This window comes from Delphinapterus leucas, chromosome 21 (genome assembly GCF_059928025.1).
Source record: "Delphinapterus leucas isolate spDelLeu-1000000601 "Yukka" chromosome 21, BTC_Dleu_Yukka2, whole genome shotgun sequence".
Lineage (NCBI taxonomy): Eukaryota > Metazoa > Chordata > Mammalia > Artiodactyla > Monodontidae > Delphinapterus > Delphinapterus leucas.
The window spans coordinates 30775044-30791603 of NC_143149.1; the positions used below are offsets into that span (position 1 = coordinate 30775044).

At 35.1% G+C, this 16560-nt stretch overlaps 1 protein-coding gene across 1 annotated transcript in view; it reads right to left on the bottom strand.

The window, feature by feature from the left end:
* The window catches only part of LOC111173536 (A disintegrin and metallopeptidase domain 3-like), a 110365-nt gene that overhangs the window by 57034 nt on the left and 36771 nt on the right, over positions 1-16560 (bottom strand). The window contains 3 exon segments of the mRNA XM_089903783.1: positions 7773-7854; positions 8950-9116; positions 9346-9417. Coding sequence (XP_089759909.1) covers positions 7773-7854; positions 8950-9116; positions 9346-9417 — 321 coding nt within the window.

Sequence of the window (16560 nt, forward strand, 5' to 3'; positions counted from 1 at the left end):
CCTCTAATGAAGGTCAGTACATGGATAAATATACTAGCTTATGTCTTCATAATTTTGGTGCACATATGCACTTTTAACTCCTGTATAGAATTTAAATGGCAGAACTAATATCTATGCAATAACATAAAGAGAAGGATAGAACTGTAAAGGAATAGAGTATATGTATGTAATTGCAGTGAAGCTGTTATCAGTTTTTCAGTTTAAAATTATAAAATTGAGATAGTCTTAGTAATTGCATAACTAACCATAACCAAAATATCTACAATATACACAAAAGGAAAAGACAAGGGAACCAATGCATTTCACAATTTAAAAAATCAATGTAACACAAAGTAAGGCAGAAAGAGAAGATGAAAGGGACAAAAAGCTACAGGATATAAAGAAAAAAATTAACAAAACGGCAAAAGCTCTTCTTATTAGTAATTAATTTAAATGTAAATGAATTAAACTCCTCAATTAAAAGACATGTATATGCTAAACAGATTAAAAAACAGGATTCAACTATGTCACTTTAGATCTGAAGACTCACACAGGTTGAAAGGTTATGGATGAAAAAGATATTCCATGCAAATAGTAACCAAAAGAGGGCTGGGCATGGCTATACTAATATCAAACAAAATATACTTTAAATTCAAGACTGTTAAAAGAGACCAGGAAGAACATTTCATAATGATAAAAGGGTCACTTCACCAAGAAGATACATCATTTAATATTTATGCACCAAACATTACAGCACTAAATATACGAAGCACCTCTTGACCAAACTGAAAGGCTAAATGAACAGCAACATAATAGACTTTAATACTTCACTTTGAATAGTGGACAGAGCAATCTGACAAAAGATATTACATAAATAATGGACAACAGGATAGACTGACTGGTCTTAACTGATATGTGGAACATCCCATCCAACAACAGCAGAACTCATGTTCTTCTCAAGTGCACACAGAAATGTCTCTAAGGTAGACCACTTGTTAGGATACAGAACAAGTCTGTCAACTTTAAAATATTGATTTTATACAAAGTATATTTTTCTGATGCTGATGGAATGAAACTACAAATTAGTAAGAAAAGTAGAACTTGAAAATCTGCAAATTTGTGGGACTCCAACAACACACCATTAAACACCAATGATTCCAAAGAAGAAATCACAAAGCAAAGTTACAAAATATGCTGAGAAAAAAGAAAATGAAAATACAATATATCCAAACTTATGGGATCCAGTAAAAGCTCTGTTAAGAGGGAAGTTTATGGCAGTAAACAAATACATTAAAAAAGAAGAAATATCTCAAATGAAAAAACATGAGTTTACACATCAGAGAACTAGAAAAATAGGAACAAACTGAACTCAGAAAGATAGAAACTCAGACAGAAAGAAAGAAATAATAAAGTTCAAAGCAGGGATAAATAGAATTAGAGAAGAGAAAAAAAAATTAATGTAACAAAAAGTTAATTCTTTGAAAACATCAGCATAATTGGCAAACCCTTAGCTAGATTAACTGAGAAAATAAGAGATAAGGCTCACATGACTAAAATAAAAAACAAAAAAGCATACACAAGTCAATACCCTTTTTATGATTAAAAAAAAGCATACACAAGTCAATACCCTTTTTATGATTAAAAATCCTCAACAAACTAGGAATGTAAGAAAACAACCTCGGGACTTCCCTGGTGGCACAGTGGTTAAGAATCAAGCCCTGGTCTGGGAAGATTCCACATGCCACGGAACAAATAAGTCCATTTGCCACAACTACTGAGCCTGCGCTCTGGAGCCCACGAGCCACAACTACTGAGCCTGTGTGTCACAACTGCTGAAGCCCATGCACCTAGAGCCCATACTCCACAACAAAAGAAGCCACTGCAACAAGAAGCCCGCAAACCGCAATGAAGTGTAACCCCTGCTTGCTGCAACTAGAGAAGCCTGCATGCAGCAACAAAGACCCAATGCAGCCAAAAATAAATTAATTAAAAAAAAAAGAAAACAACTTCCACATAACACAGAGCATGGAGAAAAGAACATAACTAACATTACACTCAATGGTGAAATCCTGAATGTTTTTCTTCTAATATTATGAGCAAGGTAGGGTACTCACTCTTGCCACATCTGTTTAATATAGTATAGGTAGATCAAACCAGAGCAATTAAGCAATAAAATAAATGAAAGGCTTCTATCTTGGAAAGAAGAAAGTAAAATTATTTCCATTTGCAGATGATATGGTCCCATATGTAGAAATCCACAAATATTCCACATAAAAGAAACTGTGAGAACTAATAAATGAATTCAGCAAAGTTGCAGGATACAAAATCAGCACAATTGATTGTTTCTATACATTAATAATGAACAATCTGAAAAAATATAACAAAATGATTTCAGTTACAATAACATTAAAAAGAACAAAACACTTAGGATTGAACCTATCTAGTGAGATGAAATACTTGCACATAGACACTGCAAAACATGGCTGAAAGTAAGTACAGAAGACACAAATAAGTGGAAAGACATTCCACGATCATGGACTGACAGGCTTAACATTGTTAAGATGTCATTACCACCCAAAGCAATCTGTAGATTCAATGAAATCCCTACCACAATCCCAATAGCATTTGGGGGGCAAGAATAGAAACAAATAATCTCAAAATTCATATGGAATCTCAAGGGACATGAATATACATAAATTTTTTGAAAAAGAAGAACGAAGTTGGAATACTCAGATTTCCTGATTTTAAAACATATTACAAAGCTCTAGTAATCATAAGAGTGTGGTATTGGCATAAAGATATATAAACTGAATACAATAGAGAGCCTATAAATAAAACATCATGTATATGGTCAAATGACCTATGACAAGGGTGCCAAGACCACAAAATGGGGAAAAGGACAGTTTCTTCAACAAGAATACTCAATGGAGAAAAGAATGTCTCTTCAAGAAATGGTGATGGGAAAATTAAGTATCCACATACAAAAGAAAGAGTAGGACCCTTATATTACACCATATACAAAAATTAACTCAAAATGGTATAAAGATCTAAATGTAAGACAGCAAACTGTGAAACTCCTGGAGGAAAACATGGGGAAAAACTTCACAATATTGGGTTTGACGAAGATTTTGTGGATATGATGCAAAAATCACTGACCTCAGGGGCAGAAATAGACAAACAGGACTAAGCCAAACTTAAACCTTTGTTCTTCAGAAGGCACAATCAACAGAATGTAAAGGCAATCTACAGAAGGGAAGAAAATATTTGCCAATCATTCATCTGATAAGGGGTTAATATTCAAAGTATAAGAACTCCTATATTATCAAAGATTAGCAAACTGAATTCAACAATGCATTAAAAAAATCATACACCATGATCAAGTAGGATTTATCCCAGGGGTGAAAGGATGGTTCAATATCCACGCATCAATCCATGTGATACACCACTTTAAAAATTTCAAAAAGAAAAATGATACAATCCTCTCAACAGAGGCAGCAAAAGCCTTTGACAAAATTCAACATCCATTTATGATAAAAACTCACCACAAAGTGGGTATACAGGGACCATACCTCAACATAATAAAGGCCATATATGACATGCCCACAGCTCAGTTGTGAAAATCTGGAAGTATTTCCTTTAAGATCAGGAATGGGATAAGGATGCCCACTCTTGCTACGTTTACTCAACATAGTATTGAAAGTCCTTGCCACAGCAATCAGACAAGAAAAAGAAATTTAAAAATCCAAATTTGAAGGGAAGAAGTAAAATGGTCACACTGTTTGCAGGTGACATGATACTATATAGACAGAATCCTGAAGACAGACCCCCAAAATTACTAGAGGTCACCAATGAACATGCTTAAGTTGCCAGATAAAAATTAATTTACAGAATTATGTTGCATTTCTATAAACTAACAACAAACTATCTGAAAGAGAAATTAAGAAAAACATCCCACTTACAATCACATCACAAAGATTAAAATATCTATGAATAAATCTAGCTAAGGAGAAAAAAGACCTATCCTTGGAAAACCATGACACTGATGAAAGAAACTGAATACAGCTCAAATAGATGAAATTATATACTGTATTTAAAGATTTGAAGAATGAATATTGTTAAAATAACCATATAGCACAAGACAGTACAGATTCACTGCAATTCCTATCAAAATACCAATGGCATTTTTTACAGAACCAGAGTAAACAATTCCAAAATGATTATGGAAACACAAGATCCTGAATAGCCAAAGCAATCTTAAGAAAGAAGAACGTTAGAAGTACCACACTGCCTGATTTTAAACTTTACTACAAAGCTAAAGTAATCAAAACAGTATGGTACTGGGACAAAAACAGACCAATAGTTCACTGGCATAGAATAGAATAGAGAGCTCAGAAATGAACCCACAATTATATGGGCAATTAATCTCTGGTAAAGGAGGCAAGAATATATAATAGGGAAAAGACAGCGTCTTCAAGAAATAATGTTGGGAAAACTGGACAGCTACATGCAAACAAATCAAACTGGACTACTCTCTTACATCCTGCACAAAAATAAATTCAAAACAGTTTAAAGACTTGAATGTAACATCTGAAAACATAAAACTTCTGGAAGAACACACAGGCAATAAGCTCTTTGACATCTTAGTAACTTTTTGTATTTGTCTCCTTTGACAAGAAAAACAAAGGGGAAAAATAAACAAATTAGACTACACCACACTTAAAAAGCTTCTGCAGAGTAAAGAAAACTATTAACCAAACTAACAGGACACCTACTGAATGGGAGGAGATAACTGCAAATGATATAGCTGATTAGGGGTTAATATTAAAATTACACAAAGAACACACACAACTCAACACTGAAAAAACCAACCCAATTAAAATATGAGCAGAGGATCTGAATAGACGTTTTTCCAGAGAAGACATACATATGGCCAACAGGCACATGAAAACATTCCTAAACATCACTAATCATCAGGGAAATGCAAATCGAAACCAGAATGAGATATCATCTCACACGTGAGAGAACTGCCATTATCAAATAAAAACAACCCACAACTATTGTTGAGGATGCGGAGAAAAGGGAATTCTTGTGCACTCCTTGTGGGAATGTCAGTTCACGCTGCCACTATGGAAAACAGTACAGAGATTCCTCAAAAAATTAAATGATTCAACCACTCCATATGATTCAACAATTCCACTCCTTGGTATTCACCATAAGAAAACAAAAGCACTAAAGGAAAAAATATATGCACCCCTATGTTCATTGCTGAATTATTTATGATAGTCAAGGTATGGAAGCAGCCTAAGTGTCCATCAATAAAAGAATGGATAAAGAATAAATATATGTACGTACACACACACACACACACACACACACACACACACACACACTGGAATACTACACCGCCATAATAAAGGACATCTTGCCATTTGAGACAACATGGATGGACCTAGAGCATATAATAGTAAGTATAACATGTCAGACAGAGAAACACAAATACTGTACAATTTAACTTATATGTGGAATCTAAAAACAAATGAAAAAGCATAACAAAGCAGAAACAGGGACTTCCCTGGTGGCACAGTGGATAAGACCCTGGGCTCCCAATGCAAGGGGCCCGGTTCAATCTATGGTCAGGGAACTAGATATCACATGCATGCTGCAACTAAGAGTTCGAATGCCGCAATTAAGGAGCCTGTGTGCCGCAACTAAGGAGCTGGCAAGCTGCAACTAAGGACCCCGGGGGCTACAACTAAGGAGCCTGCCTGCCACAACTAAGACCCAGTGCAACCTAATAAGTAAATATTTTTTAAGAAAAGAATTATTATTAAAAAAATTGCTGAAACAGAGTTACAGATACAGAGGACAAACAGGTGGCAGCCAGAGTGGAGGGGTTTGGGTAAGGAAAGAAAAAGGTGAAATAGATTAAGAGATACAACTTCCAACTGCAAAATAAATGAGTCACGAGCACAAAATGTAGTTTGGGGAATACAGTCAATGACTATGTAGTATCTTTGTATGGTGACATGTCATTTCTAGAGCTATTGTGGTGATCATTTTGAAGTGTATAGAAATATCGAATTACTACGTTGTGTTAAAGAAACTAACATAGTGTTGTAGGTCAATTATAATTCAAAACAAACAAATAAACTCATACAAAAGAGACTAGACTTGTGGGTACTGGGAGCGGGGGTTGAGAGGAGGGGGAACTGGATGAAGGCAATGCAAAGTGACAAAAAAAAAAGGAACTCCTATAGCTCACCAACAAGAAAATCAAATAATCCAATTAAAAAATGGGCTAAGGTCTTGAATAAATATTTCTCCAGAGATGATATACAAAACACCAAAAAGCATATGAATAGATGCTCAGTATCACTAGTGATCATAAAAATACAGTCAAGGGGCTTCCCTGGTGGCGCAGTGATTGGGAGTCTGCCTGCCGATGCAGGGGACACGAGTTTGTGCCCTGGTACAGGAGGATCCCACGTGCCGCGGAGCGGCTGGACCCATGAGCCATGGCCGCTGAGCCTGCGCGTCCGGAGCCTGTGCTCCGCTATGGGAGAGGCCCGCATACCACAAAAAAAATAAAAATAAAAATACAGTCAAAACCACAATGTGATATCACCTCATACCTATTACGATAGCTAACAACAACAAAAAAAACAACTGTTAGTGAGGATGTAATGAATAAAATATATTCTGTGAAATGCTGGTGGGATTATAAAATGGTGCAACCACTATGGACATCAGTATAATGATTCCTCATAATATTAAAACAGAAATACCATATGATCCAGCAAACCCACTTCTGGGTAAATGTACAAAGTAACTGAACTCTATCTCAGAGGGATATCTGCACTCCCATCTCCCATGTAAAGTGTAGCATTATTCATAATAGCCAAGATATGGAACCAGACTAAGTGGTCATTGACATATGAATGCATAAAGAGAATGTTTCTGTATATGGATAAATGTATACTATGATAGGATTTATATATATAATTCATATAAATATATATGTATATAAGTATCATGAAATATTATTCAGCAATACATAGAATGAAATCCCACCATTTCAAAAATATGGATGAACCTGGATGTATTATTTTAAGAGAAATAAGCCAGACACAGAGAGACAAATATTGTATGATCCACCCTATATGCGGGATCTAAAAATATCATACTCACAGAAGCAGGCAGTAGAATGGTGGTTGCCAGAGGGTAGAGGTGTGGAATATGGGGCCTCGTTGGTCAAAGGGTACAGACTTTTCATTTAAGCAAGGTGAAAGTTCTAAACATCTGTTTCACAACAACGTAAATAGACAACACTACTGCACAGTGCACTTATAATTGTTAAGATGGTCAATTTTATGGGATATGTATTTTACCACAATAAAAAGCCGTTTAAAAATGATAACATTTGAGGATTAAAGTAAAAAATAAAGCACTATAGGGCTTCCCTGGTGGCGCAGTGGTTGAGAGTCCGCCTGCCGATGCAGGGGACACGGGTTCGTGCCCCGGTCCGGGAAGATCCCACATGCCGCGGAGCGGCTGGGCCCGTGAGCCATGGCCGCTGAGCCTGCGCGTCCGGAGCCTGTGCTCCGCAACGGGAGAGGCCACAACAGTGAGAGACCTGTGTACCGCAAAAAAATTAAAAATAAAAAAATAAAGCACTATAAAAATATTAATTTAGTAAAATGGTAGATATACTATATGTACTTCTGTTCCTTGAAGTGGATATTAAATTTCAAACTGTGATATAGTTACTGGAGAGATGGGAATAAAATGCATACCAGAGCAATTCCTGCAGCAAACTTTGGATCGCATGCCATTCCATGATATGTTGCTCCTACATAATTAGGATGGTCCCTATAACTAAATAATAAAATTTTTCTTGTGGATAAACGCACTTTAAATTTTTAAAAACTTAATGATCTTTTAAGAATTGGATTCCTCAATAATGCTGCTGCTTTCTTTTAGACATGAATATTATGTATCATGTCTAATGCTTTCAATCATTTTGTATTTGGGTAATCTCCCACGGTGCCTACAAAATTAAGTTCTAAAGGCAACTTTAGCATCGTATGATACACAGCTTAAAATCCAGCAGTGCCTAATCCTTCCAGAAATTAATCACCACTGTTGTCAACACTGGATGGATATAATGCAAAGACATAAAAGTCAGGGTAGATTACTGCCATGATTCGCAGGTTGTAAAACCTTAGACTGCATGAAAAGTGTTGGATTGGAGGACAGAATGAGAAAGACAATATGCAGCACAGTCACTAGGAAAAAGAGAGATGGGATATATTGTGTCCTCACACATTTCAGTCCTTAGTTAATGCTGCTCCTCCATCCCCAAGCCTGACCTTAAATTCTACAGAGACACCCAGAGATTCATAAATATATTCCATATTGCTTAAGATCTTCAGAATCGTGTTTCTGTTTTTTCCATCGAAAATAATCAAACTAGTAAAATAAAAATGTATATAAAGACTCGTGACAGTTACAGTGCAAGCACTTAAACAGCTACGCCTTAGGTCAGGATAGAAATACCATTAGGTCCCCACATTACCATACTTATGTTTTCCAGTGTAACCAGCTTTACATGCAATTATTGCATTCTGTTAACTAATGTATGCTTTATTTAATGTTAAAATGCTGGTTTCAATTATCTACCTCTGAGAAAATCTTTAAAACCATAGAGGCCCTATGTTTTCCTGAGGCTTTCCATATTATCAGTTCTTTAAATTTCCATAGGTAAGCAGCCCACTCTGAGGATAATGGCCTACCATGCTTTCGTGTCTTACATTTTATTAGATTTTTATAGCTTGCATTTTGCCAACAGTACCCACATAATCTATTTTTGAGATGTCTTGTCATCATAAATAATAAATTTTGTATATAATTTTGATGGTTAACTTACAAGTAATTTGATAAACTTTATACCAATGAAAATAAATTACTTACATTAATAAGTATGCCATATCATGGGACCTCTGAAATAAAAATTTTTCTCTCCATGACACAAATCTTTGTAGAACTTCATTAGCATCCCCATTAGTTGAAATCGTATTTTGATCTGACCAGAGCTCCAGAGAAGTTAATGTAACCAACACTTTAAGCTGAGAATACATCTGAAAACAGAAGATACATGATATATGGTTTTAGGTAATCATAAATATAACACTATATCTCTCTATGTAATGCTAATATATTCGATTTACTAATTTTTAGAGATGAAATCCATCGGTGGAAGAAACTAGTTGGTAGGACCATATAGTTTATAAAAGTGCATATGCTATTTATTCAAACAATGCTACTGTATTAATACAAATGTTTCTTATTTAAATATGAAACAAATACAGTGTTGATGAGACTAAAGATATGGACAACTTTCTCAGATGCAAGTACCACTTCAGAGCCCATATAATCATACTGAAAGGCAAATTTTGTTTTTTAATCACTAATAAAAATGACTAAACTACCACGTTTCAATGGGTATAAAAATGTTAAAATAATGCAGTGCTCAAGTGAAAGGACAAAAGCAGAATTAAGACTTATCACATGCTTAGTAAGTTCTAGATTTAAGCCTAGGGACATTACATATTAAAATGTGATGGTGATGAAACTCCTAAGTCTTTTTTGCCTGCTCAACTCTTTTGTCTTCATTCCCATAAGACAACATGACTATATATCCTGGAGAAATACATGTACTTTCTAAACACAGAGTTCTGAGCACTACATAGTGAACAATATCAAGAACATGTCTTCATTCAAGGGAAGAAAATCATAACATTTTCACTGAAACATTTCTAATTTTGTGTGCACACATATTTCTAAGCTTACTTATAATTAATGGTACAGCAACTATATATACACACACACACATATATAATTTAACAGGTTTAGATATAGAAAATTACAATCACAGTGAGGGATTTTTACATAGTTCTCATAATCGTTAATAGCTCAAGCTGACAAATTTACAACAAGCAGCAAATTTACAGCAAAAATATTAAAGGTTTTAAAAACTCGAGCAAGCTTTGATATAATATGCACATATACAAGCTTGTATAAAAAATGAGAGGGATATTTTTAAAGTATACCTGAAAGTTTTATATAAATTGACTCACATTAGGCCATAAAACATTGGAATATAAAACACAGTATCACTTAGCTCACATCGTCCAATCACAATGCAATCAAGTAAACTTGATTGTAAACTTGATAAAAAGTATTTCAATGATGTTATTTTTACTTAGATGGATAACTTGATTGTGGATATACATGATCTTATTCTATGTAAATGTACACTGAAAAAAAAGCTACAAATGCAATTTACAACTTACTTTCACATGGAGACAGAACAAGTAATAAAGGGAAACAGTATTAATAAATCTGAGTAGAAAGAATATAGCTGTTCTTTGTATTATTCCTATTCCTCTGTTTCCAAATAGAATATTTAAAAAGAGACAAAATAAAGATACTTTCAGATGAACAAAAACTGAATTCAAATGAATTACTACAGGTTAAACAGAAATATCAGAAAAACCAACCTGTGAGAAGGAGAAGAAATGTAGAGTTTGGAAATAGTAAATATGAAATACGTTTTTCCTTTCCTTAATTTCTTTAAACAACAATTGGGTATTTAATGTAAAATAATTTATTTTGTGGTTGATTACACAAGAAGAAATAAGACAGACTACAATAATATCACAAGGGGTTACACAGGATTTTACTGATGAAACATTTACATTTTAAAAAATATATTATTGAAGTGTAGTTGATGTACAATATTATATAAGGTACAGATGTACATCACAGTGACTCACGATTTTTAAAGGTTATACTTCATTTATAGTTGTTATAAAATATTGGCTATATTCCCTGTGTTGTGCAATATATCCTTGTAGCTTATTTGCTTTATACGTAATGGTGGATACCTCTGAATCCCTACCTCTATTGTGCCACTCCCCATTCCCTTTTCCCAATGGTAACCACTACTTTATTCTCTATATCTGTGAGTCTGTTACATTTTTGTTATATTCCTAGTTTCCTTTATTTTTTAGATACCACATATAAATGGTATCATACATATTTGTCTTTCTCCCCGTGACTTATTTCACTTAGCATAACAGAGCCTCCAAGTTTATCCATCCTGTTGCAAATGGTAAAATTTCATTACTTTTTATGAGTAGTATTCCATTGTGTGTGTGTGTGTGTGTGCGCGCGCGCGTGCGTATGTGTATCACATCTTTATCCATTCATATGTTTATTGGTATTTAGGTAGCTTCCATACCTTGGTTATTGTAAATAACACTGCTATGAACACTGGGGTGCATGTATGTTTCCAATTAGTATGTTCATTTTTTTCAAATATATACCCAGGAGTATAATTGCCGCATTATATGTTAGTTCTATTTTTAATTTTTTGAGGAACCGCCATACTGTTTTCTACAGTGGTTACATCAATTTACATTCCCTCTAACAGGTGTACAAGGGTTCCTTTTTAACCACATTTGTTATTTGTGGCCTTTTTGATGATAGCCATTCTGATAGGTGTGAGGTGACATCTCATTGTGGTTTTGATTTGCATTTATCTGATAATCAGTGATGTTGAGTATCTTTTCATGTGACTGTTGGCCATCTGCATGTCTTCTTGGGAAAAAATGTCTATCCAGTTCTTTTGCCCATTTTTTAATTGGGTTGTGTTTTGATATTGAGTTGTATGAGCTATTTATATACTTTGGATGTTAACCCTTTATCAGTCATATAATTTGCAACTATTTTCTCCCATTCAGTAGGTTCACTTTACATTTGTTTATGGTTTCCTTTGGTGGGCAAAAGCTTTTAAGTTTAATTAGGGACCATTTGTTTATTTTTTTCTTTTGTTTTCTTTGCCTGAGGAGACAGATGAAAAAAACCAAACCAAAACAAAACAAAAAAACATTGCTATGATTTATGACAAAGAGTGTTCTGCCTATATTTTCTTCTAGGAGTATTACGCTCTCCTGCCTTACATGAAGTCTTTAATCCATTGTGAGTTTATTTTCCTATATGGTGTGAGAAAATGTTCTAATTTCAGTCTTTTACATGTAGCTGTCCTGTTTTCCAGCGCCACTTATTGAAAAGACTGTTTTTTTTCTCCATTGTATATTCTTGCCTCTTTTGTTGTAGATTAATTGACCATAAGTGCATGAGTTTATTTCTGGGCTCTTTATTCTCTTCCAGTGATCTATGTGTCTGTTTTTGTTCCTGTATCATACTATTTTGATTACTGCAGATTTGTGGTATAGTCTACAGTCAGGGAGTGTGATGCCTTTCTCTGTTCTTCTTCCTCAGCACTGCTTTGGCTATTCGCAGTCTTATGTGTTTCCATACAAACTTTAGAATTATTTGTTCTAGTTTTGTGAAAAATGCCATTGGTATTTTGATAGGGATTACATTGAATCTGTAGATTGCCTTGGGTAGTATGGTCATTTTAACAATAGTAATTCCTCCAATCTATGGAAACAGTGTATGTTTCCATCTGTTTGTGTACAGGTCTTTCACCTCCTCAGTTAGATTTATTCCTAGGGAGTATTCTTTTTGATGTAGTGGTAAAATGAGATAGTTTTCTTAATTTTTCCTTCTGATAGTTCACTGTTAGTCTATAGAAATGCAACTGATTTCTGTATATTAATTTTGCATCCAGAAACTTTATGAAATACATCGATGAGCTCTCCTAGTTTTTGGCGGTGTCTTTAGGATTTTCTATGCATAGTATCATGTCATCTGCAAACAGTGACTATTCTACTTCTTCCTATCCAAGTTGGATTCATTTGATTTCTTTTTCTTGCCTGATTGCTGCGGCAAGGACTTCTAATACTATGTGGAATAAAAGTTGTGAGCAAGGACATGCTTGTCTTGTTCCTGATCTTAGAGGAAGTGCTTTCAGCTTTTCACCATTAAGTATTATGTTAGCTGTGGGTTTGTGCTATATGAGCTCTATTATGTTGAGGTATGTTCCCTCCATGCCCCCTTTCTGGAGAGATTTTCTCATAAATGGAGGTTGTATTTTGTCAAAAGCTTTTTCCGCATCTATTGAGATGAACATCTGTTTTTTTATGTGGCTGTTGGCTATCTGTAGGTGTAACACACTGATTTTTTTGGTGGATATTGAAAAATCCTTGCATCCCTGGGATAAATTCCACTTAATCATGGTGTATGATCCTTTTAATGCCTTGTTGGAATTGGTTTGCTAATATTTTGTTGAGCACTTTTGCATCTATGTCTATCAGTGGTATTGGCCTGTAATTTTCCTTTTTTGTGATATCTTTGTCTGGTTTTCATACCAGGGTGATGTTGTTCTCGCAGAATAAGTTCAGAAGGGTCCCTTCCTCTCCAATTTCGTGGAATCGTTTGAGCAGAATAGATGCTAACTCTTCTCTTAACTGTTTGGCAGAATTCACCTGTGAAGCCATCTGGTCCTGGACTTTTGTTTGCTGGGAGTTTAAAAATTACTGATTCAAATTAATTAATGGCAATTGTTCTGTTCTTATTTTCTATTTCTTCCTGGTTCAGTCTTGGGAGATTGAACATTTTTAAGAATTTGTCCATGTCTTCTAGGTTGTACATTTTATTGGCATACAGTTGTTCACTGTAGTCTCTTATGATCTTTTGTATTTCTGTGGTGTCAGTTGTAACTTCTCCTCTTTCATTTCTGATTGTACTGATATGGGCCCTCTCTCCTTTTCCTTGATGAGTCTGCCTAAAGTTTTATCAATTTTGTTTACCTTTTCAAAGATTCAGCTCTTAGTTTCATTGGTCTTTTCTGTTGTTCTTTTATACCTATTTCATTTATTTCTCTTCTGTTCTCCTTATGCTTTCTTTCCTTCTACTCATTTTGAGTTTTATTTGTTCTTCTTTTACTAATTCCCTTGGCTGTAAGGTTAAATTGTTTGAGATTTTTCTTGTTTCCTGAGACAAGCTAGTGTCTCTATAAACCTCCCTCTTAGAATTGCTTTTGCTCTGTCTCAGATTTTTGGATCACTGTGTTTTGCTTTTCATTTGTCTCCAGGAAGTTTTTATTTCCTCTTTGGTTTTACAGTGACCCATTGGTTGCTTAGTAGCATATTGTGTAGCCTCCATGTGTCTGGGGGTCCTTTGCAGTAGTTTTCTTGTAGTTCATTTCTAGTCTCATAGCATTGTGGTCAGAAAAGATGCTTGATATGAATTCAATTTTCTCAGATTTACCGAGGCTCGTTTTATAGTCTAGCATGTGATCTATCCTGTACAATGTGCCATGTGCAATTGAAAAGAATGTGCATCCTGCAGCTTTTGGATGGAATGACCAATATATCCATTTGGTCAAATGTGTCACTCAAGGCCTTTGATTCCTTACGGATTTTCTGTCTGGATGATCTGTTCACTAATGCAAGTGGGGCATTAAATTGCCTACTGTTATTGTGTTACTGTCAATTTCTCCCTTTATGTCCATTGATATTTGCTTTACAGATTGAGGTGCTCCCATGCTGGGTGCGTGTATATGTACAATTGATACATCTTTTTTTTTGGATTGATGCCTTGATCATTATGTAGTGTCCTTCTTTGTCTCTTGTAACAGTCCCTTTTTAAAAACTATTTTGTCAGATATAAGTATGTCTAATCTGTCTTTCTTTTGATTTCCTTTTGCATGGAATACCTTTTTCCATCCTCTCCCTTTCAGTCTGTGTGTCTTTAGATCTGGAGTGAGAGTCTTTCAGGCCATACAGGTCTTGTTTTTGTATCTATTCAACCGCTCTATTTCTTTCTTTATTGGAGCCAATAATTACATTTAAAGTAATTATTGATATGTGTGTTCTCATTTCCATTTTGCTAATTGCTTTGGACTTGTTTTTATAAGTCTTTTTTGTTCCTTTCTTCTTCTTTTGTTCCCTTTTCATATGATTTGAAGACTATCTTTAGTGTTATGTTTGGATTCCTTTTACTTTTGTGTGTGTGTATCTAGTATAGGTTTTTGGTTTGCAGTTACTGTGAGGTTTTTATAAAGATATAGATATATAGATATGAATGACTGTTTTAAGTTGCTGATCTCTTAATTTCAAATACATTTTAACAACCATGCATGAATACTCTCCTCCCCTCACAATCACTGTTTTTAATATCTCATTTTACATCTAATTGCTTTATGTATCTCCTTATTCCTTATTCTGGATATAGGTGACTTTGTTAAAAGACATAAGTCTTTTAACCTTCCTTCCAGCTTTGCATGTGAGATGATATCCTACTTTTACTGTATGTTTGCTTTTACTAGTGAGCTTTTTTCTTTCATAATTTTTATGTTTCCAGTTTTTGGACCTGGCTTTTTTCTTAGCAAAATTGTTTTGACATTACTTGTAACACTGGTTTTGTGTTGCTGAACTCTTTTAGGTTTTGCTTATCTGTATAGATTTGGATCCCTGTATCAAATTTGAATGAGAGCCTTGCTGCGTACTGTATTCTTGGTTGTAGGTTTTTCACTTTCAACACGTTAAGTATATTGTGCCACTCCCTTCTGGACTGCAGAGTTACTGCTGAAAAGTCAGCTGATAGCCTTATGGGAATTCCTTTTTATGTTATTTGTTGTTTTCCTTTTCCTGCTTTCAATATTCTCTTTTCATCTTTAATTTTTGTCATTTTTATTACTATATGTTTTGGTATGTTCATCTTTGGGTTAATCCTATATGGACTTTCTGGGCTTCCTGGATCTGGATATCTGTTTCATTTCCCATGTGAGGGAAGTTTTCAGCTATTATGTCTTCAAATATGTTTTCCGTTCCTTTCTCTCTCTCTCTCTTCTCCTTCTGGGACCCCTAAAATGCAAGTATTAGTGTGCTTGATGTTGTCCCAGAGGTCTCTTAAACAGTCCTCATTTCCTTTCATTCTTTTTCCTGTTCCACATCTGTAATTTCCATTACTCTGTCTTCCAGCTCATTGATCCATTCTTCTGTATCATTTAGTCTACTATTGATTACTTCTAGTGTATTTTTCATTTCAGCTATCGTATTCTTCATCTATGTTTGGTCATTCTTTATATTTTCTAACTCTTTGCTTAAAATTTCTGACATCTTGCTCTGTGCATCCATTCTTCTGCCAAGTTCTTTGATCATCTTTACGAGCACTACCCTGACCTCTTTCTCAAGTATGTTGCCTATCTCCAGTTCACTTAGATCTTCTTGTGGGCTTTGCTCTTGTTCCTCCATCTGGAACGTGTTCCTCTGTAGCCTCATTTTGCCTAAGTTAGTATTTGTATGTTTACGTACCTGATAAGTTGGTTGTGTTTCCTAATGCTGGAGAGTGGCCTTTTGCAGAAGACCTCCTGTGTGTTCCAGCAGCATTCTCCACTCTCTTCACCTGTGATATAGACTCTAGTCATTCCCCAATGTGGGCTGTGTGGGTCTTCCTGTTGTGGCAGGCTGACTATGTGGGAAGTCTGGTGGGCTTTCTTGGCCCCTGGTTCAGGTGGTTGCCAGTGCTGCCTCAGGCACAGGCTGCCAGCTGCTGGTTTTCAGGACCAGGTCATAAAGCAGCTGACTGTGAAACTCCAGGGGGCTCTGG